We start from the raw sequence: 26,896 nt of genomic DNA on the forward strand, positions 1-26,896 counted from the left end.
GTATTGTGTCCCTTGAGTTTATGATTTAGAAAGGCAAAATGTATCGAGACAAAATTATCCTAACAAAACCACGAACCTCTGATCATGGCCACACCCCTCCCATCAGTGCAAAAACTTCTGTAGGCAGCAGTGCTCGGGGAAAATTTTATAGAGAAGGGAGGCACTTAAGTAAGCTGAGCTTGAAGGATAGGATAAAAATGGGGATGTTTTGAGAATGACTGGTGACTTGGGAGACAACTTTTGTGTTCTGTTAAATATTGTCATAGCACAAAGTAGCACTACTGTATTCACTGATCATAAATAAGATAACTTCTTTCCCCCATAGTTTGGGATCTCCAAAGTTATGATGCATCTTACAGTTGATGGCATCTTAGCATTGTGCCATACTTTAATTAGAAGTATTTTTTTCCTTTTGTAGTGGTACATAAAATAATGATGCATCTAATAATCAAAGGCATCTTAGATCAATGAAATTCCAGTCAATGAGAAAAATGTAAAAATGTATTTAATACATAAAGGATGTATTTGCTCCATAATAAGTACATCATTTTGTACTGATAGAGGTTTTGCAGTAGTTTGAGTTAGGAAACTGGCAGAGGGTTGAGGGGGAGTCATCAGATTCCCCTTACTGAAGGAATGTTTTTATTTACTTATTTATTTATTTATTTATTTAGACCGTTCATATCATCTTTATTCACAATAGCCTCAAACAGGAAACAAATGACCATCAACGGTATAATAGATAAATAAAGTGTGCTATATTTACATGCTACACAGCAAGAAGGAAGAACGCATGCTGCTATATGTGGCAATATGGATGACTCACACAAATATAATGTTGAATAAGCCAGATTCAAAAGAACATTTATCATGTGATTCCATTATATGAAATTCAAGAATAAACAAAACTAATCTATGGTGATAGGAATAAGACCAGTGGTTACTTTGGGGAATGATTGGGAGGGGCATGAGGGAACCTTCTGGACAGTTGGAAATGACCTATATCTCAATTTAATTGGTGCTTACACAGGTGTCAACATCAAGGGAATGGGTGCTGTTGTATGACTACCGTATTCATATTGCAGATTGTGATTTGGAGCCAACAAAGCAACATTATCAATCTCAGTAATGTTAATTTAAATTTTCTTAATTTTGTGGCTTGGTTTATTTTTATTTTGTGAAGTTTTTTTTGTTTTGAACTTTATGTAAGAGTTAGGGTTGGTAGAATATGCCACTTTGGCATAAGGATTATTTTGAGCTAAAAACATTTGAAAAAATAGGCACAGGAAGGCAGGAGATAAAAAACTTAAGTAATCTGTTTTGTCTCTTAAAGTCCTCATATGAGTAAGGGAAGGGAAACAGAAATAATATAAAAACAGGGAGGGGGACAAAACAGAAGAGACATTATAAATATGGAGAACAAACTGGGGGTTACGGGAGGGGTTGTGGGAGGGGGGATGGGCTAAATGGGTAAGGGGCACTAAGGAATCTACTCCTGAAATCATTGTTACACTATATGCTAACTAATTTGGATGTAAATTAAAAAAAGTAAAAAATAAAACAAGTTAAAACAAAAGAAAACAAAAACCAAAAAAAAAATCTTATGTGAAAATTGTATTCCCTAAACCAGGAGGAAAGACAGACACATTCTTATCACCAGAGAGGGAGTTAAGGTTGAGATATTTCTGTACAAAAAGATCTTGCTAAAATAAATTTTATCTTCCTTTAATCTCCCCATATTTTAGCTACTTTTACACAATTGCATCTTTTCCTTCAACCTACTATATAAACACTTGGATTTTGCCACTTGTTTGGATCTTCATTTTCTTATGAGGGTTCCTATGTCATGTAGAACTTATGCTGAATAAATTTGTTTGCTTTTCTCCTGATTACAATAATAATTTCAGACAAAACTAGAAGCCCTTGAGTTTTCTTTCTTTTTAAGAATAATATTACTCAAATTTGATAAGCAAATATACATTTGATAAGATGTATATTAAAGAAGAAAAAAGTTGGTAGTACCTAATATTTGTCAGACACTGATTGGCATTTATAGAGTTCCTACCCCCTCCACTTAATCTCCTCAACAATCCTGTCAAGTAAATATTATTATATTTTTATTGCAGAAGAAATGACACTTGGAGGATATAGGTAAGTTTCCCAAGATCACTTCATCAGTAAGAGGTAGAGTCAGAGGCCTTCCAAACTTGAGCAATTGGTTGTTTTAATTTTTTTAATGTTTATTTATTTTTGAGAGAGAGACAGAGAAAGAGACAGAGGAAGAGCGGGTGAGGGCAGAGAGAGAGAGAGAGAGAGAGACAGAATCTGAAGCAGGCTCCAAGCTCTGAGTTGTCAGCACAGAGGCTGATGAAGGGCTTGAACCCACAAACTGCGAGATCATGACCTGAGCCAAAGTTGGACACTCAACCACCTGAGCCACCCAGGTGCCCCAGCAATTGGTTGTTTTAAATCGCTTTCTTTGGAACCAAATGTCTGTATAATGCCTCCATAGATATTTTATACAAAACTCCCTTTGATGAAGACAGAAATGGAGATGATATTCTTTATGTCGAGTCCATAACTTTATAGATAACCACACAGCAAAGTGTAGAAGAAAGAGTAAAGTCTAAGGAATTGCCAATAGTTGAGGTTCAGATGAAAGAAAATATTTATCTTGGTGCTCTTATGTGTCAGGTAGGATGAGCAGTTTGGCTATTGAGCAAATAATAATGACTTTTGTATTGATTTGTTCAAGTTGGGGTACTGAGTGACTTTTATAAAATTAGATGATACTGTATATAAATTTTCAGAGCCTGATTTAAAATCTTTCTAATTTGCTCCTAAAAAATATTCATTGAAGATACTTGAGAAAACAGAGGCAATGAGAACACACTTGTTTTCTGACCCAGATGTGTAGCTTGAACATCTAAAAAAGAAATTTACATCAAGCCATGTTGAATTTGGGGTGCTGAGTGATTTTTTTTTTTACTTAACCTCATTTGAAATGTGGGTGAAAATGAGGTTAAGTAATAAAAAGCCACCATGTGGCAGGGGCACAGGCCTGACTAGCATCCATCTGCTCTGGCAGATTTCTCCTCCTTCCCTCTCATTCTTTCCCCCTCTCCTTCCCTCCCACTTATATCTTTATTTCCTCCTTCTGGAAGATAACTGGCTGTATAGTCTCTTTGTGCTTCTGTGACCATTTAATTTCCATGACACCAGGTCACGCAACAGTGGGCATTTAATACAGAATTGTCATTGCTGTGGTAATGTGGCGACCTAGGGTGTGAGTGGATGCCAAAATTTTTCTGGAACTCTGGTTGAACAGAGACTGAGGAGGAACTAGTCTTAGCGTGGCACAGCCCTATGTGCATGGCATGTACTTTTGATGTCCCACACCTGGTATTATTTGGAACCAAATTGCCCAGACTTTGGGAAGTGCTGTGTGAGACAGATGTGTGACAGCCTGGTCCAGGCAGGCCACATGGCCAGCCAAGCCACATGCCAGTGTCCTGATGCTTTCACACTGGAGGTTGCCACTCTCAATCATTTTGGGAAGGGTATAGTTCTAGGATTGTGGCCGTGATAGTGGCAGATCATGGGGGCATGGAGGAGGCAGTGTCCTGTCTTTAGAGATGATGGCAGCTCCTGGGAAACTGAGGAAATTAGGAACTTGGAGGATATTTTGGTTTTGTTATCATCTAACAATTTCAGGAATTTAAGTGGGTCTATCCCAGTAAAATGTGTCCAAAGGTAATCTTAACAAAAATGAAGTATAGTTCTCTTGTAAATTGTCACCTAAAGCACAATATTTCAAGGCTCAGGAAAGTGGCTTTCTTTTTTAAAATTCATAGTTTACTTGTCTTGTCTCAATAAACATTCCAAGTGTAGGTTTAGCAAATTGATATGGTCAGGCAAACTGTGTGCTTATGCTTCTGTTTGGTTATTTTCTCTGCTAAGTTCACCCTGTGGGGTGGACTTTGACCAATGGAGACTACTAAAGAGAGCTAACAGATAAATTCTTTTCTATTCCTTCCACTTAGACTGTCATAGATGCAGTAATTTTATGTGCCCTTACTGAAGACGTCATGTGATGTAAGTAATCAGCTGTGTTTTTGTTGAAAAGTTCTGTCCAGATGAGTAACTTACCTCCTTATACTTGCCTTCCTTCTTTCCTTGTCTCACTTCCCTTTTCCCCCTCACACTTTTCCCTTGTATTATACATCTCAAGGTCAACTTTTGCCCCAGGCCCTGTTTTCTAGCCTTGAACTAAGGAACTACTCAAACTATTAATTCTATTTTTAAGAAAATGACTTCTGTAATATAAGATATGACTGTAGTAGCTCAGTGCACCATCCCTCAAAAGTAGCAAGCATAAAAAATAATGTTTCTACTTATGGAGAAAATTAACGTTTTGGAGGTAACCAAAAACCTTCCACAAAGTATGCTGTCAGAAAAAGGTAAGTGTTGATAATAGACACCTACTTCACAATACACAAAACTGTATATAACAGAAAAATTAAAAAGGAAAGCATTGAATTGTGTTTATAAAAAGTTTGATGGGAACAAGAGCCTATTTTTATAACCTAGAGGTAGGAAGAACCTTCCTCAGTGTGATGAAATCTCTAGAATCCATAAAGGGAAAATTTGAAGGATTTGATCACCTATATAGGGGGAAACACATGAGCAACACTAAATGAATTAGATATACCTACTTTGACAGCACCAACATCTAGCTAAGTCAGCTTGTCCTGATTCCCTGAGCACTAAATAATCATCTGATGATAATTTGGTTTCTGATGTAGATTGATCTTAGGGAGTGAATGTTCTGAGCAGCAAACACTAAGAATCTGGTCTACTTGGTAATTTTTTTTCTTATAGTAACATAACTCATCATTCTTTTATTTTCAAAAAGAAATGCTACCCCACTTGGTAATATGTTATGCCTTCTGCAAACTTAGAAATGCTCAATAAACAGGGGGTTCTATGCCTAATCAAAGATCCTGTATTATTATAAATGGTCAACAGTGCCAGAGAGTTACACTAAACCCAATCTCAATGGTGGACTGAATGGATCTGTAAGGATAAAGTTACCACCCAATAAAGCTTCCTGCTCTCCCCACCACCCTTCTCCTTCCCCCTAGGCCTATCCCCAAACACACACATTGTCCAAACCCTTAACAAAAGGCCTGAGGGGGACTGAATGGGCAGGGTCAAGCATGGGAGTATACCATTTCGAAAAATAAATGTCTATTATCTTGCTTAATATCACACTTCAGGGCAGAGCTGACCAGGGACCATTATCCTAGTTTTCTACACCTTATGATGGCAGCAAGATAGTTCTGGTTTAAGGGCAAGGAAGAGCCATAGCTCAGAGAAACCAGAAATAAACTTTAGCTTGGGATGTTATACAAAATGAATGTGGAAAGGTAGCATTGAAAATGGTCATCATCATTCTTAGAAAAGCCATTATCAAGGGATCTTAGCTAGTCTCCATTTGTCAAAGTTCACCCTTTGGAGCATTAACTCTACTGTGTTTCCATGTGTGTAGTTTGGTTAGTTTGCAGCAGCAATAGTCCTTTCCTGCTATGTGACACTACATTAACTCATTCCTCAAGCTGTGGCTTGAACCACAGTGGCATTGGCAGTGGCAGAAAGGATAATTGCTGTATTTCCTCTGGATTTGAAGTAAGGCAGGGCCCAGGAATGGCGAGGGGATGTAGTTGGGCCAAGTGGAACTTTGATGGTACATACATTGAATTGGGAAATGTGATACGAATAATTGTGTTATGAGTCCATTATGAAGGATGCTAAAACACCATGGGGATAAGATACACTATAATTTGGGCTATGAAAATTCTACAATTGGTAGAAGGGGGTCTGGACCAAAAATTCTGAGTCAGCAAGTGAAGTACTCATAATGCCTCCTATCTCAGGATATATGACCACGAATGAATTAATCAGTGCATTTAAGCATTTTCAAATCTGCTGCCTAATTCTGTTGTCCAAGTTATTACACATTGTCATCTTGCCTTGTAACCAAGTATAGGACATTGATGTTTTAGGAACACAAAACATGCTATTAGGTCTTGAAGATGTGAGCAGTACTAATGAAGACATTTTTGCTAGCACCTGCAAAGGAGAGTGACATCCTGTTTGACAAAGTGGGTAAAATGCACTTTTGAACTTTTGAAAATTTTAAAAGTTTTTAGAAAAAATATAGAAATATAGAAATATAGAGAAATAATATAAGGATAAAATGAAATAAGTGTAAGAGGGACATTGGGACTGAGACAATTTTTTGAGTTCTTATTGCAGCAATTGATTGATTTGTTATAGTGTATTATTTCTTTGCCATACTTCTGGGTTGCATTTATAATTATTATATTTAGAATTTTCACATATACATCACTGGTGTGATTAATCCATCGTTTTATTTATTTTTACATCACCAAGTATTTTTAAGTTGAAGTATGATTGACATACATAGTTACATTAGTTTCAGTTGTACAACATAGTGATTCAATAAGCCTATACATTATGTTATGCTCAACGCAAGTGTAGTTACCATCTGTCACCAAACAATGCCATTGACTATACTCCCTATGCTGTACCTTTCATTCCTATGACTTTCATAACTGGAAGCTTGTATCTCCCACTCCTTCTTACCCATTTTGCTCATCCCCACCCCTTCCCTCTGGCAACCACCAGTTTGTTCTCTTTGTGGTTTCTGCTTTTTTGTTTGTTTATTTGTTTTGTTTTGTTTTGTCTTTTTAGATTCCACATATAAGTGAAATCATATGGTATTTGTCTTTTTTATCTGACTTATTTCACTTAGCATAATACCCTCTAGGTCCATCCATATGTCAAATATTGTTATTAAGATTGTGTGGCTTGTTTTTCACTTACAAAGCAGTGTCTTCATAAAGAAGAAAATTATCAATATTTTCATTCATTTATTTTATTCTTTTCAAATTCTCCCTTACCATAAGGTCATGAGATTATCTACATTATCTTCTAGCAGGTTTACTGTTTTGCCTTATGTCATTTAGATCTACAATTCACCTGGAATTTATTTTTGTATGTGACATGAAGTAAGTGTCAAGATTATATTCTTTCCCTATAAAAAGATATCCAATAGACTCAGCACCATTTCTTCAGAAGACTGTCCTTTCTCTACTACATACACTACAGTGTCATATTTGTGATAACTTGTTGCCATATATATATGGGTCTGTCCTTGTACTTTTGATTCTGTCCATTAGTCTATTTTTGTTTAATCCTTATTTATTTATTTTTGAGAGAGATAGAGAGATATATAGAGAGAGTGGGGGAGGGGCAGAGAAAGAAGGAGAGATAATCCAAGCAGGCTCTTTAGTGTCAGTGCAGAGCCCCACGTGGGGCTCGAACTCACAAACAGTGAGATCATGACCTGTGCTGAAATCAAGAGTGAGACACTTGGCTGACTGAGCCACCCAGGCACCTCTGTCCATTAGTCTATTTGTTTATCCTTGCATCAATGTGTTTGAATCCTGTCATAATTACTGTAGCTTTATAGTGCATCTTCATATTTGGTAGTATGACTCCTCTTTATTGTTCTTTTTCAGAATTCTCTTGGTTATTCTTGGTGCTTTGCATCTTCATATTTTTTTAAAAAATGTTTGCCAATTTACACTCATATTAGTTCTGATTTGTACACATTTTGTTAGAACGACTCCTAGGATATGATGGTATCTCAATGCTATTTTAGATGGCTTCATTTTTATTTTTATTTATTAATTTATTATTATTATTGTGTTTTAGAGAGAGAGAGTGTGCAAGAGAATTTCAAGCAGGTTGCATGCTCAGCACGGAGCCCAATGCAGGGCTCAGTCCCACAACCCCGGGATCATGATCTGAGCTGAAATCAAGAGTCGGACACTCAACCAAGTCACCCAGGTACCCCAGATGGCTTTGTTTTTAAATTTTCATATCCTACTTGTTCGCTGCTGGTATATGGGAATAGAGCTGATTTCTAAAAATATACTGACATTGTATTGAGTGGACTTGTGGAAATCATTTATTAATTTTTATAGTTTATTTATAGATTCTTTTGGGTTTTCTACATATGCAATCATTTTGTATGTGAGTTATGATTATTTTTTCCAGTTATTGTTCCTTTTATTTATTTTTTCTTCCCTTATTGTACTCTCCCCAGTATGGTGATGAATAAAAATGGTAATAGTGGCCATCTTTTTCTTGTTAACTGATCTCAAGTGGAAAGCTCTCAATATTTCAATATTAACTATTATGTTTGTTGTAGATGGTGATTATCAAATTATAGAAGTTCCCCTTTATTCCTGGTTTCCTAAAAGTTTTAAACCATGATTGAATAAGCCAGAATAACCAGTTTGAACTACTCCACTCCAGAGAAGAGGGAGCAAGAGAATATAAAAGTAAAAAAAAAAAAAAATGAAAGGGTCTATAGGGAGAGTTCCTGGAAAAGAGCATTTGTGGAACAATAGGACTTAATTCTTGTCCTTTTCCTTTTCCTTCCTCTTTAGGAGTAACTATGGTGAAGCACTTGATCATTCTCCTTTTTTATTGCTGTTCCAAAAGCAGCAGACACCACACATATATCTAGTGTGTTGGCACATGGAATAAGAACAGTGGAGTTGAAGGAGAATAGCATTGTAGGAGAAGGTAAATGCCTATTCACCATGCCTATTCACAAGCGAACAAAAACAGACAAATACATAGGAATAAAACCCAAAAAGAAATGGGAAAGATGATTATAAAGAAAACTTCACTAAAGAAAATGAGGATTTAAATAAATGTGCCTAGATGGGAAAATTATAAAGATGCCACATCTTGCCAATGATTAACCCATAAACTTAGTGCAATTTCACTTAAAACATTAAAAATTGGATTCTGCATAGACAGACAGACAGATCTAGGCAAGCCACCCTGCTTTCCTCGCTGCACCATGAGGCCTGATCCCCACAGCCGTGGGCAGGCAGCATCACAGAGCTGAGTGATCCTGAGTTGTCTGGACTCCTGCAGTTCCCAGGACAGTGTGTGCCACAAAGCAGACACGGGAAACAGAAGAAGCTTATGATCCTACAGATGACAAAGAAGCCCATTGGTGGAGGATCTTATCCCACTCAAATCTGTAAGATTGATTTCCTAGCAATTGCTTCAGCTGGTATAACCGGAGAACACGATTATTTTCTTCCTTTTGGCCACTAAATGCCTGTGTGCACCACACATTCTGTGAGGGAAGAAGGGCAGAGCTTCTTAGATGATGATGGACATTCCACTGGATGGGACAAGGGCAGAGAGTGTGACATCTAACACAAGGGTGCAGTGTGAACTTCCTCATCTCCCTTCACATCCAGCTCCCTGCCTCCTCTATGCACCATGGTATTTGATTAGTTTTTGCATCATCCTGGACAAGAGGAGGGACTTGTCAACTTGAACGAGGGAGGCTCTAAGAAGTGCATCAACCAAAACACCTTCCCGTGGTTTCCTCACACCAGACTCAGAAAGCTGCTCACCTGTCACTCAGAAGAGGCCGTTCTGGAGCTGTGAGACTACAGTGAGTCATGCCGATAAGGAGTACTATTTTGAACTGAACCCCTCCTTGTTCAGATATGTTTTGAATTTTTATTACACGGGTAAGCTACATGTCATGGAGGAGCTGCGTGGGGGTTTTTTCTGTTGCAGTAAGGGCTACTAGGAAGGCAAGGAAGAAAACTATGAGAAAGATTGGGACATGAAAAGCAATGATGTGAGTACAGGCTCTTCTGAAGACTTTTCTCTGAGAAGGAGCTGGAGAAGTTTGATAAGCTGCAATTTGGTCAACTACAGAAGAAGATCTGGATTTGAATGGAAAATCCAGCCTACTGCCTGTCTGCCAAGCTCATTGATTGCCATCACCTCCTTGAGTGTGGTGCTGGCCTCCGTTGTGGCCATGTGTGTCCACAGTATATCAGAGTTCCAGAATGAGGATGGAGAGGTAGATGACCCCGTGCTGGAAGGCTTGGAGATTGCATGCATCACTTGGTTCACCTGCAAGCTTGCCATCTGGCTGCTTGTTTCTCCCTTTCAAAAGAAATTCTGGAAAAACCCTCTGAATATAATTGACTTCATCTTCATTATTCCCTTCTATGCCACCTTGACTGTAGACACCAAGGAGGAAGAGAGCGAGGACATTGAGAACATGGGCATGGTGGTCCAGATCTTCAGGCTTATAAGGATTTTCCAAATTCTCAAGCTTGCCCAGCACTCAGTAGGACTTTGTTCTCTAGATATCACATAGAGACACAGCTACCATGAAGTTAGGCTGTTGCTTCTCTTTCTCTCTGTGGGCATTTCCTTTTTTTTCTGTGCTTATCTACTCTGTGGAGAAAGATGACCACATCTCCAACCTCACCAGCATCCCTATATGTTGATGGTGGGCCACCATCAGCATGACTACTAGGGGCTATGGAGACAACCACCGAGTCACCTTGGCCAGGAAGCTTATCGCCAGCACATGCATCATCTGTGCTATCACTATCAATGGCTTATCACCATTATCTTCAACAAGTTTTCCAGAAGCAGAAGGACATTGATGTGAACCAGTGCAGTGAGGACCCACCAGAGACATGTCACAAGCTACCTTACTTTAACAGTAGAGATATTTATGCACAACAGATGCACTCCTTCATCACCAGTCTATCTTCTATGGGAATTGTGGTGAGCAATCCCAAGTCTACATATGCTTCAAGCACTGAAGACAATGAGGATGTTTATAACATGGCATCCTTGGGGAATTACACTGCAACATGAGCAGGGACATTTGTGCCTTTATCTTGCATTCTTTCCTGATGTTAGGTTAACACAGCTTTATAAACTTCAATGGGTTCATTAAAATCATTAAATTCTCAGTGTGTACCTTACAGCCATACTTGGACATTCATTGCTCCAAGATGGTAGAATGTTCTTTATTTTTCCACAGTAAAGTGAATTAAGTGCCTTGTTCTAAAATTTATGTTTTACAAGAAAGAGTTGTGATATGATTTTGGGAAAAAAGGTGAATGGTATTGGGTGGAACTTATTGCTACGCCTTATGTATCATTCTGTGTTTGTCATTTACTCAATTGAGCTAAGTGTGAATTACTGATAAGAATCAAAGGTCCAGTGACTGAAGACTACATGCTTGTTAAGATCCACAAAAGGAGACAATGCATGTAAATCCATGTTCATATTCTAAACATGGGAATTTGGAGCATACTTGCCTAATTCTGTATGGGAAAAAATTGGATTCTGCAATGAATGACATTAGTGTAACTCATTATACATTTAGAGAAAATTAAGATACAAAGTCTACCTCAAACTACATGTACAAAACACACACACATTACAAATATACGCTACTAGTAGGTTAAAAAAAGAACCTAACTCTAAAGAAGTTCTTTCTTTAACTCTAAAAAGAAAAACTGTATTTATATTAGAAGGAAATATAGGCAGGGTGCCTGGGGGGTTCAGTCAGTTCAGCATCTGACTCTTGATTTCAGCTCAGGTCATAATCACCAGGTCGTGTGATCAAGCCCTGTGTCAGGTTACACACTGGGCATGGAAGCCTACTTCTCTCTCTCTCTCTCTCTCTCTCCTCTCTCTCTGCCACTCCACCCCACTTGTTCTCTCCTTCTCTCTAAAAAGAATATTAAAGAAAAGAAGGAAATATAGGCAAATGTTTTCTAGTAAATGTGGGATGTGAAGACTCCTAAAAAAATATCACAGTTCAATACAAAAATTGACAGGAACAGACTAGTTAAAATTCCAGATTGATGAAATATACCACAATAAAAATAAAAAATCAAGGACAGTGTTGAGAGAAACTATTGAGCCATGAATGCAACATGTGACAATAGGCATACTTCAACAGTGGCAAAAGACTACCATGTGCAAAGTGCAGCAAATCTAAACATAGAAAATGAACTTGCTTTTCTCTCACACAAATAAAGTAATTTTGGTGAGGGAAGAAACCAGTCCCCACTTTCCCGTGTTGTTAAAGTAGGCTGGGGGATGGGGTTCGTATGTTTCCTGTGAGCCAGGATATGTCCTGAGAAGGAACCTGGGACAGAGGCCTGCTCACAAGCACCAATACATACCTCCCTGCTAACACACACACCACCTGCCATAGGGCCCCCCAGTGAGCTGAGGGTCCCCGAGTCAGTTAGGAGTTCCTGGGAGAAAGGTGTGCCTCAGGACATAATTCCCACCGGGAAGCCACAGAGGGGATGCTCGGCTGGGTGCATGAAGATCCCATATGTGCCACACTGCAGCGTGAGAATGGAGTGCTAAATGGTGCTGGGTTAATTTGCTACCCCTTTGGGGAAAGAAGTCAAGTTGGATCACACCTCCTACCTTTCACAAAGGTAACTTCCAAGTAGATCTGTGAGACCCTTTAAGTGTAAAAGTATGAAGGAATTAGGAAACCCTATAGGAGACTCTTTGTAATTGGGACATGAGGGAGGACATCCTAAGCCACACACAAAAACAAGAGGCAATGAGGGAAAAGAAGCCTGCCTTTCGGGTAACAGGAGGCCAAGAGCAAGAGAGGAGGGAAGTGACAGGGTGTGAGGTGATGCATGCAGCATGTGTAGCAGACAAGGGACTGGCCAATCCTCTGCAGGACTGTCCTGGACTGTGGTGTAACACCCATCTGCATCTTAGACCAACTGGTGGCCCGCCCCCGGAAAGGAGCCTGGAGCCAGCACTAGCCACAGTTGTCAAACTCTAAGCTGAATGGTGCTGTGGCGGCTTAGAGATTGACTTGGTGAGGGCTGTGCCTATCTGTGGGTGGCACATCAAGGTGAGGGGATTATGGTTGAAACTGCTTTGAGAGTGGCACATAGGGCCTTGGGGAAGGATGCAGACTTTGAGACTGGAGGCATCCGCTGGGAAGCTGGATGTCTGCAACCTCAGGAGCCACTTAATGGGGGCGGGGGGAGGTCAAATCACAAATTTCCCAGGAGAGGTAGCAAGCTGGGGAGGGCACTGGGAGCTAGTGTGCAAGCCAGTACCCACAGGCACCAAATGTAGACGTAATCATGAGATGAATAAGAAGCAGAACCAGGGCTTTTTGGGAGCTGGAAGGCAGTCTGTGGGGGCAGTTCCAGATTTAGCCAAGAGGCAGGCAAGGCTGGGGTGGGCCCCATCAAGGCAGGGCCCTTCCCCACAGAGTGTGACAATCTCAAGCATCGATGACCTTGTCAAATATTTCCCATGGGGAAGCCCAGAAAGAATCTGTTAGTTGCAGCAGGCAGGTAGGCAAGTTTGGTGCCCGGTGGTCCCATGCTGTTTCATTCTGAATTAGGTATGAGAGGGGGCACCATGGTCTTTCTGGTGCTGAAAGCCTCTGTATGTCTTAATCAGGCCCTGAGTGGCAGGCATGCTCCTGAGTCCCCTCCAGTGCCTCTAGGGTTCCTGCTCTGGCACAGCAACCAACCAAAGGATGAAGGGCAGACCAGAGGCCTGAGCTTCCAGACACAAGGAGTGTTTTCTGGAGGGCAGTGCCAGCAGATGCAGAGGAGGCTCTTGAGTTGGGCCAAAACCACACCATGGAGACCCTTCGATGCCAATAGGCTTCCCAGGGACAGAAAGTTGCTCAGGAGATGGGCAGAAAGTCTCCAAGGCCCTCCCTGAGTTAGAAGTCAGCCGTGGCCTAAAAATGCCAAGTGCCTGCCTTGGAGATGGAGGACAAGTGCCTGTGGCAGCACTTGACTGTTGATTTGGCAGAGCAAAGAGGAGAAGGGAGGCATGTGTTAACTTGGGGCCCCAAGCCAGGAGGAAGGAGAAAATCTTTTCTGCCTTTGTGCTGAGATTAAAGAGAATGAGCATGAGGGTGTCACTGAAGACAGCATTGGCCAAGCAGGCTCCACTGGGACAAGTGGGTGTGGGCGTTGTCTGCACGGCCATTCTACTTGGGAAATAGATTGCCCAGTCCACCTGAGGCTGGTTTGGGAGAAAGGGGTGGTCGCATTAGCAACTCTTAAGCAACATGGCAGGGCCCAGCAGCCAGCAGAGGAATAGAGTTCCCGGGGGGTGAGCCCTACTGGGGCGTGGTGTCACAGCAACCACAAGTCACATGCTGGCCATCCAAGGTGCCAGTGCCTGGGAAGAAGCAGTGTCTCCATTGCATGTTGGAAGATTCTGGGGCACCTGGCAGGTGCCGGTGCCTGCTAGTCAGGCCGAAGCACAGGGCGGATGGATACAAGTCTTAGAGTTGTAATCTACCTGCAACCCAAACTCCGGGAGAAGGGAAAAAAGTAAAACTGTGCTCTGTGCAGAGGAGAGCAGTCCGAAAGCAGAGCATGCGCAGAGTGCTGATGTGCAGGGCACAGTGGCCCAGAGCAGCATCCCATGGAGACCAGGAGAGGGCACCAGGCACAGAAGCAGCTCTGCCCAAGGGAAGCTTCTTGTTGAGCCTGTTGGCCAGGGCTCTGAGGAAGAGGACCATCGCTTGACACATCAATAGCCGTCAGAGAACCTGGCTTTGGTGATGCAGGGGCCAAGGTGCTGCTGGGAGGGGTCTGGCAGTATTGAGAGGGGTGGCAGCGTGACTTGCCTAGATCCACGGAGTGGTTCAGTGCACAGGGCTGGGTTCCTCCTTTCCTCTTAGGGATGCCAGGAGCTTGGATGGAGGCGACAGAGATGTCTCCCCATGGACCTGTCATACCCTGCCACCACCCGCCACCACCCTCAACATCTGCCCTACCACCCCAATGGGGAGTTCATGGAAGGCTCTGCTGGCCCCTTCTTGGGTTTCACTGAAGGTACCAGGGAAAGGGCAGAAAGGAGGTTCCCCCAGAGGAAGCAGAGGCCAACACTTCTCGCTCTGCCAGGAATCTGGGCTTGGGGTCCCAAGGGAGGGAGGGGGCCTGGAGGTAGGTTTAACAGCCGCTTTGCAGGAGAGACAGAACTACACAAAGTGGGCACTCGGAGAGCGGCAACCATCATTGCTATAACTAGTGTGTGACATGCGCAGGGATGGGTTGTCCAGTGGTCCCCAAGGACGTGTACACACACCCCAAGGATACTGACCTTCCTATTTAGGCTGGCAGTCAAGGAAAGACACCTTCGTCGAGGGATTTCTCTGCTCCAGGTGCCAGGCACTGTGCCGCCTGCTTCAAAAGTGTTGTCTCTTTCAGTCCTCCCAACACTCCATCCTGATTCCACTAACCCCACCTCCACTCCCCTGTTCCCACCCCCAGCCCTCCAGGCCCTTCTTGAGGCTTATCCTGAGCACTGCAGCCCACCTCTACCCCGCCTCCTGTGAGCACTGATAAGCATGCATTTGTCAGGGAGCAAAGGCCCCCAGTTAGCGTGGGTTGGTGTTGGTTGGTCGCGTATTTTTGTCTTCCTCTTCATGTAGACTGTAAACTCAAGGGCAAGTTCCATGTCTCGCTTTTGCCAATCAAAGCACACACCTTTATTGATGATACATACAAATGGTAGGTTTGGGTGGGTAAGGTTAAGTCAGTACAGCACACAAAAGGGGGGTGTATGTTTTTGATGAATAGGTTCACCATCCATCAGCTCGCAAAGAAGCAGTAAATGAGAAAGAATTCAACCTAGGCGGCAGCAAAAGCATTTTCAGCACAAGCTCCGATATGTGTCTGGTCTCCACAAAATGGTCCCGCTTAGACAGGGAGACCACCACGGGCAGGGCATCCCTCATGATGCTATAATAGGATGTTCTGTATCCACAGCTGGCAGCTGGAATGATCCCTTTACCACAGGAAGAAGACCACAAGGGAGTGACTGACAATGCACATTGCCTGCAGACTGCAAAACCAAGAAGTTACTCCAAGCCCTGTGGGAACCCCTGCCTGGCCAATAGGAGTGTGGTCCTCGATTTAGCGAGTGTAACTTTCACCCCGTGATGTGGTGATGGGCTAAGACTGGATCTTCAACAGCACCCACTGCAGATTCTTTGAGTGAGAACACATGTGTGTGTTCACTAGAAGGGTTTTGGGTAGATTCAGTTCCATTCTGTTCGAGATGGCCATTTAAGAGGCCAGGGTGTCCAGGAGAACCTGTCTGTTTCCGTTCCTCATAAAGAGGGACATGAATGCGAGCGGCATTTGGGCACCCAGCAATTCCCCTGCCAAGACTGGCTTTTCGGACAAACCCATCAACAGTTTCAAAACCTGAAGCTCAGCACATCCACTTCCCTCTGCTATCAAAGGAAACTTCAAGTCTGAAACGGACTTGGCAAGCATGTTATTAATAACTGTCATGCTTATTAACAAATTTAATCCGGCCTGCTGCAGAAACGAGTTGCAGCAATGTGACACAGTCTCCCGACACACTTCATTGATGTACATCTTAATCTGCCCCTGATTTTCAATACTTGCATTCAAGTTATCCGGAGCACATAAAGCTTTCTCCTTAATAGCGGGGTCAGGAGTGGGGATCGTGTTTCCAACAATGGAGAGGCTGGCCAAATGACTATTGATATTGTGGATAGATGAAAAACCAGCATCCTTGGGCTGAGCAAACCACATTTTGCCCTGAATGAAAGGACACTTGGAGAGGTCAAGAACACAACTGAAATTTCTAAAGCTTTGATTACTCCAAGTATTTTTATGTTCGTAAGGGAATGGGCGCTGTTTTACTGGGTGTGTTCGATTGGCCTTGCCCCCACCTGAAGGCCTATCTTCAGTGCCTCCAGGGGCCCCAGGTTCAGTCCAATCCCCATCCTCACTCCAGGGCCGAGCCATAGTTGTGAAATCAAACCAAATCTCAGGTTCCTCCTCATCCAGCTCCTGGTCATCGTCCCATTCCTCTTCCTCTTCCTCCAACTTGTTACTGTCATCTCTTCCTAATGTTAGTTTGTAAACACAGTAGCAGGCACCAGCCCCAATCATGAGTCCTGCTGCCATCCAACCCACTTCCCGAGCTCGGCCCATGCTCAGGTCTGTGCCAGTCTTTGGGTAGGATGGGAGAGGGACTTGTTCCACCTGATTGAAGAGGATGCTAAGGCCAGGGTGAGTAATGGTGGAGTGTAGTCCTCTTCAGCCTCTCTCAGGTTCCTGTAGCTCTCTTGTGATGAATCTATGGTTGAGAAATAGTATCAGGGCCTTGTGCTGTGTTTGAATTCGTGCCTCACTACACAAACAGGGTAGAGTTTGAGTTCTGGTTGAGAGAGTTGGATTATTAGTAACCTGTTTCTTTGTTATTTGTTTATTATTCTCTATGTACCATTGGGACCAACCATTATGCTTTCAGGCCCTACAGAAAAGGGCAGGAGATAGGGCTGTGCTATGCTATCCAGGAGGGTGGTGACATGGAGAGGCAAACCTTCAGGTAGTCTCCTCTGTCACACACCCCCACCTACAAAGCTTCACAGGCAGTTTTCCCCACCAACCTCTACCAAAGTCAGGTAAATTCCTTCTTCTTCCCTTGTCTTCGGTTGTCAGTGCTCCTTCCACAGAGATTGATGGACAGTCTGGCAGAAGGACAGATGGAAAGACAGAGAGCCGGCTTTGAAAAACTGAAAGTGTGGTTGGATGGATCAGCACTGAGAACACAGGTCCTAATACCTGCTTTTCTGAATTTTCAGCCTTTGACTTTAAAATATTTTTCATACCCTTCTGACTTTTCTAACGGGGGTTTCCCCCTTTCCCCCCATATCATCCGCCATTTCCCCAGCAAAGGCCGCCACACCCCTTTCCCTGCACTGAGATGGGAGGGGGTGTGGAGAAAGAAGGGGCCAGGAGAGGGCGACTCGACCAGGCCCGCGCAGTTCCCAGCCCTTCCTCCTCCGCCACCCCCATCACCAACCCCCACCCAGGGTCCAGGGCTCATCCCACCCTCAGACCGACCTGCAGGGTCCCAAGGCAGTTTGCTCCTTCCCTCAGGACGACTTTTGAGGCGTCCTATGGGCCAACAGACCTACAAACCTGCAAACAGACAGGGAACCCAGGGGACGGAGTGTTTGGTGGACGGAGCAGCGCTCGGGACACGAGTGCCCTAATTGTGGCACCTTTCTTCGGAGTCTCTGGAACCGCCATTCACTCCTCTAACCACCCGCCCAAAGTCCACCAGTTCTCTCTACTAAATGGGCACGAGGGAGGGGGGCGCCGGCATTTAGAAAGTAGATGAGAAGGGGACACAACCCGGATCAGCTCGAACCTGAATTCGTGACGCCCTTGGCCCTCTCCTACCCCCGCCGCCTCTAAGCAGAGCCCAGGCTCCTACCGACCTCGCGGTCCGGGACTAGTTTCCTTCTTCCTCCACACGCCTGCAGAGTAATAGGGGCTGGTACCCAGATGGAGGCGACTAGCAGGACTTCTGCTCTAGGCAGCTCTTGGTCACGTGACCACCACGTCACGAATGAGCTCTGGCCCCCAATTTCCACTCCCACAAGCAGTGCGGCAGGCGCCAGCCTGCCCCGTACCTCCCCCCTTCACACGGGGCCCTGTCACTCTTTTCCTCTATAACAATACCGTTAAGCCAGAAGCGGCCTTGGCTCTCTGGTGGTCGAATTTGCCTTTCTCTAATTACACGATGGGGCAGCATCTTTTCCTGGGTCAGCTGTTACTTATACTTCTTCTGGGGGGAAATTTCTTATCTTTTTCTTGGCTCTGAAACTCCTGCTCCCATACCTTCTTTTTCTACTCCTTTGCACATCCGGTTTCTGAACCAAAATTCAGGGGTTTGGGGGGAGTTGCATGAAAGGAAGCTCAAGTAGTTGTGAGGTTTTTATTAATATTTTTGATACATTTATGTTCTATTTCATGCTTTCTTTTTTATTGACTCAAGCTACACTATTTTGTAACCAGAAAATATAATAAATCTATTTCAGTTGGAGAAAAAAGAATTTAAGTTATGTACATATGTAGATACATATATATGTAATAAACAAGATCTGCCAGGTAATAGGAAGACCTCATTGATTTGGTTAAGTTAATTTATACCCTGTTGAAAATATTTTCTACTGAATTCACAGGAAATAGCAGGTTTCAAACAGCATACTAAAATTTAAAAACATATCCTTGCAAACAAAACTAGTGTGCTTTCAATATGATTTATAGATTGATGGATAAAATGAATGTATAGTGGGGTGGTCAGCGTTTTAATCGTGGTCATTTTTGATACATGAACCACTCTCCCTTTCTTTGGCTGAACTCATAGTATTAAGTGTCAGATGGCTGAGAACTTCATAGAAAATTGCTGAATGGCTTTCCTTCTGGCTTCAAAGGACATACTTTTTTCAGACCCTAAATTCAGATTAATCTTACTGTTCAGATGAACTTTAGAAATTAGTAACTTCACAGATTAGCCTGTTTTTCACCCAAAAGTCTTTATTCAAAATCTATTCTCAAGTTTTGTAGTGTAACCCATAAGAAATCCATAAATTAAAGAATTCCCTGTTATCCCACTCACTGATGGAAATGAGGCTTAGCAGGTGGAATGTTCATTTAATCACAACATTGGTGAGATATCTCCGGGATCTGTTGTTCATGTACTATATGTCACCTTAGCAGCAGCTTGTGTTCAGCACCTTCCAGTGTAGATAGTGGTGAGGGTCTGTAAATGAAATCTTTGTCATTTTTCCCTCACAAAAAGCGCAGTTTACAGGATCCCAAGCAGTCACCAGGAGAAAGAGGCCTTTTCACTCGCTGCCTTCTGTGACAATTTCACTGTACCACCCATACAAGCACCTCAGAATAATCCCAGAACTCAGGGACAAAGTATGCAGAAACTAGTCTCCAGACATTCAGCTGTCCCTGCCAGGGAGTCATACTCTAAATATAGACCCTTCAGGCAGCTTCTTTCTTAGAACATTGAAATAAGACACCCCAGCAGGAAGCTCCCCTTGTAAGGGGCCCCTGTGTGGGGGAGGCCCTTTCAGGAGGTGAGTCAGGGAGCCCAGAGTGCCTTGCTGGTGAATATTCAGAAGTCAAGAGCACACCACAACTTTCTGGTCTTCCTCAAAACTTTTGTAGTCCAAATTCCTTCACCAGTATTATGCCATTTCTCTCTAAAACCCTTACAGCATTTCTTTCGCATCATCTCCTTATACTGTTCTTTTTGTCTCCCTTTATTTTCTTCTGGACGAGTGAATTCCATTTATGGAGTTTTACTAACAAATCTAACTGTTCATCATTCAATTTTTGGCTGCTAAGTACTTATATAAATGGCTTTTGCTTGTTTTGACCATATACATTAGAAAGAACTTAGGAGTATGTAAAGCTTAACAAAGCTGCAAGGACAAAAGCGCCACTCTTACCTCTCCTTACTAGTATAAAATATCCCCCTCCCCTACTTTGGTATGTTTTCCACTTATTCCAACATATAACTATCCTGACCGTCATTTTCCCAGTCTGTCAGACCTTTCCTGTTTGAGTCCACTCCATCTCTAAAACTTCCTATAAAACATGGGAATGATAACCCTTTCAGTTATCTTACTCCTTTGTCATTCAGATCCACAATTCTTACCAAGGAACCTAGAAACTAACATTTAAAATCCACTTTGCTCTCCATTATAACTATTTAAGGGCATCATCAACTATTTAAGGGCAGGTTGTTTGCCTGACATACCATTTCAAAAGCAAAAGAGGAAAATCCTTAAGCAATTCTTCAGACAAGCCTGTTAAAAGTTCCTGAGCCTGAAGAAGACTGTGTGAAGCCACTGCCAAAAGGAATATTTTGGCTTAACTTGGTATGTAGTCACATGTGATAGGTGTCTTACAGAGTGCCCCCAAACACAAAAGGATCCCCAGATGGAAACACTAATAGGATTGTAGAGAGTGAGAAAAAAAAATTATAGAAGATTATTTTAAAAAGCTGTATTACTTTATGTACTGTGTTATTTGTTTTTGTACTAAATAATTTGTTTTAGTTAACTTTGTTTGGTTGCAAGCAACAGAAACCAAACGTGGTTAATGGAAACAATGAAGGAATGTTGAAGATCAGGGTCAGCTCTGAAGGGTATAGGTAGGAGGAATTCACAGATAGTCTCTTCAGGATACCACAATTCTGCTGATTTTCAGTGTTTTCTTAAATCTGTATTCAAGATTTAAATTTTAGTAGGAGAGTATTGAGTTGGTCTATTTTGGGCACAATGCTCACCCTTTTGCTGGGGAAGATGAAAGGGCATGTAAAACGTAATATGCACTTACTTTCTTTTCACAGGGATAAATGTAAATTGTTTCAGATATTGATTTGCAAGAGCCTTTTAACTACTTTGGATATTAACCCATTGTCCAGCTATGACTGAGATGCTGGGGGCCTATGTGCCACAGGATGTCTTAGTTGTAATTTTCACATTAACTAAACATTAGAGAGGTACATTTTGGAAATGGTGAATGCACAGGATTGTATTCTAAGCCAGAGTTACCTGGCTTTCCTGACAGGATTCCACAAGGCTGTATATATAGTTCAGTGTCTTGTCCTCACTGTTGTATGATCAACCCCTGACTTTATCTGAAAGCAAAGGCCTCTATCAAGGAAAGAACCCCATTCAGAGACTTATGTATAAATCGAGATCTGAATACCCAAACCCATGTATCTCTGCATTCTCTCCCAGTAAGTGGGACAAAAGGGAAGCTAAGTCTCAATAGGAGTGACAAATGAATAATTTACCCTGAGAAATTCAACTGTCAGGGGGTACTGGAGGTTTCTGTCAGTTTTACCAGTCCATTCTCCCTGTAGGCAAGCTACTATTTGGGAAGCCACAACCTCAGAAGGTTGCTTGGTGAGCCTGAAATCAGATCAAGGTCATTGGTTCACCTTAAGAAGTGGCTTTCAGCTAAGGAAGCTTGAAATACTCTTACACATTATGGTGATGGCTCTGCCAAGGAAAGCTGAATGTTCCATTCATCTTAGCCAAGACTCCCTCTCCCCAGACAGCACTTGGGTGGGAACTACCAATATTTTTCTCTGACTCTTCTTTTCATACATTCCTATTCTTGAATAAGCCCCATGCTGCACATAATCTTTCTCCAAATACAGTATCACATAGCTGATTTGGTTTCTGTTTGCTAAATTTCAGTCATATCCAAGTACTGCCTCCTGGAAGTTACCCTGACAAGAATTTCTGTGGAGTTTTGCCTATTCCCAAACTTTCCAGTTTCTTGATTTGCTTCCATATTGTCTGTGGATTATAAAAGTTATACTCAGATAATAGCCTTATATCTGAACTATTAAGGAATATTCCATTGTAGATCCCATGTTCTGACATTATTTGATTACTTTTCCCCGAATAAAAAAGTTCTATCATTGCTGACAGGTGAATCACAGAGTTCACCAAATCAGTCCGTGAAATTGTTTTACACTAATTGCTAGATGCTGATTTCAGGCAATTTGGTCTCAGTGGTCTCAGTGTTTCTCTAACACTTATTTTATTTAAAGGTGATATTTCCTATTTGTACTCAAGTATATTTTGTAATGTTCTTTTATGCTACTTACTTTGTCAGTGTGCATACCTTTTTGGACAGATATCCACTACATAGCTGTGATTCCTACTCAATCTTTTCTGTGTTACTGGCTTCTGAGGGCTCCATGCCTCTTTCTTGCTGACTGATGCAAGTGTAAGTGTGTAGCTCTCCTGTTTAGAAGACTGGCCTCATCAGGAGATTTATGCAATTCTAGACACTTCAATGGGCTCATTTAGGGTTTGTGTTATGTGTTAGGCCTCAGAAGACATCAATATGATTTGGAGTGAGGTGTGTAACATTCCCCACGAATGAGAAAATGTGGGGTTTTGGAGGCCATCACCCAACATCACTCTCCAACTCCCACTCTTTTTTTTTTTTTCTCTCAAATGAAAATAGCTTTATAGTATTTTTTTTCCTCACAAAAGAATGCAGGTTGGGGGCGGGAGAGGGCAGAACAAAAAGAACTAAAATGTGTTAAGAAAGTAAAAAACACGCTGTCACTGCAAGTCTCCTTTTCTGATGGCTTTTTCGTTTGAGATCAGGGACTAGACTTCAGAGGAAATGGTAGACATTAATAGCTGGGAGGAGGGGAGGTTAAAGGAGAGGTTGCCGTCCCAGGAGCTTAGGGGAAGGAAGAGGCAATTTTTCAAAAAGTACAAGTGGCCAGTAGCCCCTGGGGAAGATGCTGTCCCTTCCTGGTAATCCGAGGAAGGCAAACACAACTACAGGGAAATGGGGTTAGCAAAGAAGAAAGAGTAACAAGGCCTGGTATGGGGGAGGGAATAGAGGGGGGGCGGTCCCTCTTCTGCCGCACTGCTGGTGGGAGGGGAAATTAGGGACCCGAGTTGGTGGATGACGTAGGTCTCACGTGACCAAGAGCTGACGTGTGCAGAAGTCCTTCTTGTTCTGGTCCTTGTTCCCGTCTGAGTACCAGCTCCCCATTGCCCTGAGGGCTAGCAGGCCTGCGGCAGAGGGAAAGAGGTGGAGGAGAAGGAAATTGTCCTGGATTCTTGCAGGTCAGTGCCTGAGAGATTCCATAAGGTGGGGATGGCCGAGGGCGTAGGGCGGAGACCGTCGCGGGTCCTGAGACGCCTCCGTCGTCTCTTCCTCTCCCCGCCGGCTTTCCAAGACATCTGTCCCGCCCGCAGACCATTTTGATGCTACGAAATGGTGAGCAGGGGGCTGTTTGGGGAGGAGCACAGAGATCCGGAGTTGGAAATCTGCTGGGAGCCGAGGCTGTAATCCGTTAAGGGAGCTGTGGCCTGGGTGTTGGCCCCCAGTCCTTCAGGACAGTGCTGGCGGAAAGGTTGAACATTTGGGGAGGGGGAAGGTGCAAAGTGATGTGTCAGCAGAACGCTGAGAGGGGTTAATAGGGGTGGGGAACCTTTGACAACCAGGCCTCTGAATTAGGAAAGAGTTTCATGTTCTGGGGACTGGTCGTCCACCAAGAGCTCTAGTAGCAGCCGTTTTCCGTCTTTCTGACTGTGGCTGTGTCTTCCTGACCATGGCTCTGTGTCTAGGGGGTCCAAGCCTCTCCCGGATTGCCAGTCTTTCCGTAGGTTGCGACACTACACCAGGCAAGAGAAGAGGAAGGAAATTAACCCCAATTGGTGAAGGTCGATTTGAGGGTAAGACTATCTGGAGACCCTAAGAGGGGCGGTGGTGGGGTTAGGGAGAAGCCAGAGATGGCAATGATCTAGGTTAGGGCTGAGTCTGAGTGTCTTTCTTGTACTCTCGGGACTGTGGTGAAATGGCGTTCAGGGTGTGTGTGTGTGTGTGTGTGTGTGTGTGTATGTATGTATGTGTGTGTCGCGGGGGCGGGGGTGGGGGTGGGGGTGGAGGAGAATGACAGTATGGAAACCTATCAGAGAGTTTGTTCATAATCCTCTCTCAACAGTACTTAGTCCGATGTTTTCGATCTGTCATCCTGCAGGTCTGCTGTAGCAGGTGGCACCACTTGAAGAGAGGGAGGAAGTTTCCTTGGATCAGTAGAGGTCGGTGTAGGCGTGGGGGCTGCCTGGAATGGGGGGGGGGCTGGAAATCAGCCGCAGTTGGATAAGCTCACTCAATTCTACCTTATTTTCCTAACATCCCTCCCATTTCAGGTTAGGGAAGGGGCAGGCTTGTGCATGTTTTGGATGGCATAGAGGTTAAAAAAATCTAACAGCCTGGATGGTGAATCAGGAAAGCTACGGATGTGAACAGTCAATCCATCAAAGTCCTTAGTTCTCACCGGCTGTGGTCTCTCTGCAGATCGCAAGGGTTGTTGGGCGTGGCACACCTCCAGGGAAGGGAAGAAGGGACAAACCGTCTGTCTGGAGGAGGTTAGTGTAACAGTGTCATTCCCTGGGGACACCCGAGGTTGGGGTGCTGAGGCCTCAGCAGAGACTGTGGGCTCCATAGCCTTTATCTAGGCTTGGGAAGAGGGTGGGTTAGGGAGGGTAGGGGGAGGGTGAAATGAGGAGGATACAGAGGGTTTATTAACAATCTACATTTCATACCAGCTACACATTTGTTATGCTCCCGTCCTTCTGTGCAACTCTCTGTGTGGGGCAACACAAAAAAGAAACTCAAATCCCATTTCCTTCCTCCACTCCCAGGTCCACCTCCAGTATCAGCTATTGTGTCCTTGAAGTGGCTGAAGACGATCACCTTCCACAGCCTTGCACCCAGGCCCATAGTGCTCCTCTCCCAGCCTGAGTGAATACTCTGTTCCTTGGTCCCTGCTATTGTCAGGGACGATTGCATGGGCTACGCCAGGAAAGTAGGCTGGGTGACTGCGGGACTAGTGATTGGGGCTGGAGCCTGCTATTGCATTTATAGACTGACCCGGGGAAGAAAACAGAACAAGGAGAAAATGGCTGAGGGTGGGTCTGGGGATGTGGATGATGTTGGGGACTGTCCTGGGGCCAGGTACAATGACTGGTCTGATGATGATGATGACAACAGTGAAAACAAGGGTATAGTGTGGTACCCACCTTGGGCCCGGATTGGGACTGAGGCTGGAACCAGAGCAAGGGCCAGAGCAAGGGCCAGGGCTACTCGGGCTCGTCGGGCTGTTCAGAAACGGGCTTCCCCCAATTCAGATGATACTATTTTGTCCCCTCAAGAGCTGCAGAAAGTTCTTTGCTTGGTTGAGATGTCTGAAAAGCCTTATATTCTTGAAGCAGCTTTAATTGCTCTGGGTAACAACGCTGCTTATGCATTTAACAGAGATATTATTCGTGATCTAGGTGGTCTCCCAATTGTTGCAAAGATTCTCAATACTCGCGATCCCATAGTTAAGGAAAAGGCTTTAATTGTCCTGAATAACTTGAGTGTGAATGCTGAAAATCAGCGCAGGCTTAAGATATACATGAATCAAGTGTGTGATGACACAATCACTTCTCGCTTGAACTCATCGGTGCAGCTGGCTGGACTAAGATTGCTCACAAATATGACTGTTACTAATGAATATCAGCACATGCTTGCTAATTCCATTTCAGACTTTTTTCGTTTATTTTCAGCAGGAAATGAAGAAACCAAATTTCAGGTTTTGAAACTCCTTTTGAATTTGGCTGAAAATCCAGCCATGACTAGAGAACTGCTCAGGGCCCAAGTACCATCTTCACTTGGTTCCCTCTTTAATAAGAAGGAGAACAAAGAGGTTATTCTTAAACTTCTGGTCATATTTGAGAACATAAATGACAATTTTAAATGGGAAGAAAATGAATCTGCTCAGAATCAATTCAGTGAAGGTTCACTTTTCTTCTTTTTAAAAGAATTTCAAGTGTGTGCTGATAAGATTCTGGGAATAGAAAGTCACCATGATTTTTTGGTGAAAGTAAAAGTTGGAAAATTCATGGCCAAACTGGCTGAGCATATGTTTCCAAAGAGCCAGGAATAAATTCTTAATTTTGTAGTTTAGAAGTAACATACATTGTAAACTATTCCTTTTCTCCACCTTGTTTATATGGTAAAGGAATCCTTTCAGCTGCCAATTTTGAGTGATGAATATCATTGTATAATCAATGCTGATTTTTATCTGAGTTGATCTTCAGGTCTAAGCTGGATGAATGAATATCACTACCTGTTCTGAAAACATGTTTGTTGCTTTTTATCTCGCTGCCTAGATTGAAATATTTTTACTATTTCTTTTGCGTGACAGTGAACTAGTTTTTCATAAGTAAGCTCTCTCCTGTCATTTGCATTAACTTGATTTGTATATCATCAATAAAGTTGTGTATTAATGCTGAACAAAACAAGAAGAAAGAAAGAAACCAGCCTTGTCCTTTGGTTTATAATATAGTTTGAGAGGTAAGAAAAATACAAACAAATAGATAACAATATCTGGACCATATACTCATTGTCAAATGTGCAGTCTCAGAGCACTGAGGAAGCAAAGGCTTCTGTGGGATACAGTAGTCAGCTACAGATTCATGGAAGAAGAGGCTATTTAAAATGAGTCCTGAATGGTGTATGTAGTTAGGGCATTCCAA

The 26,896-nt window shown here is 43.0% G+C and overlaps 2 protein-coding genes and 1 pseudogene across 10 annotated transcripts; 2 read left to right on the plus strand and 1 right to left on the minus strand.

The window, feature by feature from the left end:
- The first annotated feature begins 9,399 nt into the window (after nt 1-9,399).
- LOC115506829 lies at nt 9,400-10,812 on the plus strand (annotated as a pseudogene).
- A 4,620-nt stretch (nt 10,813-15,432) lies between these two features.
- Nucleotides 15,433-18,353, minus strand: ARMCX6 (armadillo repeat containing X-linked 6). 6 transcript variants are annotated; one of them, XM_030305381.2, is made up of 4 exons: nt 18,239-18,353; nt 17,859-17,936; nt 17,402-17,482; nt 15,433-17,088 (listed from the first exon to the last, which is right to left on the minus strand). In XM_030305381.2, the coding sequence occupies exon 4, from the start codon at nt 16,941-16,943 to the stop codon at nt 16,041-16,043; it is 903 nt and encodes a 300-aa protein (XP_030161241.1). In that variant the 5' UTR covers nt 16,944-17,088; nt 17,402-17,482; nt 17,859-17,936; nt 18,239-18,353; the 3' UTR covers nt 15,433-16,040. The 6 variants fall into 6 exon arrangements, with proteins under 6 accessions (XP_030161241.1, XP_030161244.1, XP_030161242.1 ...); XM_030305384.1 differs by having other exon boundaries at nt 17,408-17,482; nt 18,239-18,341; XM_030305382.1 differs by having other exon boundaries at nt 17,402-17,527; nt 18,239-18,341.
- Nucleotides 18,354-23,275: 4,922 nt separating this feature from the next.
- ARMCX3 (armadillo repeat containing X-linked 3) lies at nt 23,276-26,665 on the plus strand. Of its 4 annotated transcripts, none has more exons than XM_030305378.2 (5): nt 23,276-23,434; nt 23,967-24,046; nt 24,352-24,412; nt 24,672-24,742; nt 25,019-26,665. In XM_030305378.2, the coding sequence occupies exon 5, from the start codon at nt 25,165-25,167 to the stop codon at nt 26,302-26,304; it is 1,140 nt and encodes a 379-aa protein (XP_030161238.1). In that variant the 5' UTR covers nt 23,276-23,434; nt 23,967-24,046; nt 24,352-24,412; nt 24,672-24,742; nt 25,019-25,164; the 3' UTR covers nt 26,305-26,665. The 4 variants fall into 4 exon arrangements, with proteins under 4 accessions (XP_030161238.1, XP_030161236.1, XP_030161239.1 ...); XM_030305376.1 differs by having other exon boundaries at nt 23,289-23,434; nt 23,939-24,046; XM_030305379.1 differs by lacking the exon at nt 23,276-23,434 and adding an exon at nt 23,452-23,588.
- Nucleotides 26,666-26,896: the final 231 nt, after the last annotated feature.

This window comes from Lynx canadensis, chromosome X (assembly GCF_007474595.2).
Source record: "Lynx canadensis isolate LIC74 chromosome X, mLynCan4.pri.v2, whole genome shotgun sequence".
NCBI lineage: Eukaryota > Metazoa > Chordata > Mammalia > Carnivora > Felidae > Lynx > Lynx canadensis.

What these genes read in the sequence shown, in the direction of transcription:
- ARMCX6 (XM_030305381.2), bottom strand. Translation starts at nt 16,943, where the DNA reads ATGGGCCGAGCTCGGGAAGTGGGTTGGATGGCAGCAGGACTCATGATT.
- ARMCX3 (XM_030305378.2), top strand. Translation starts at nt 25,165, where the DNA reads ATGGGCTACGCCAGGAAAGTAGGCTGGGTGACTGCGGGACTAGTGATT.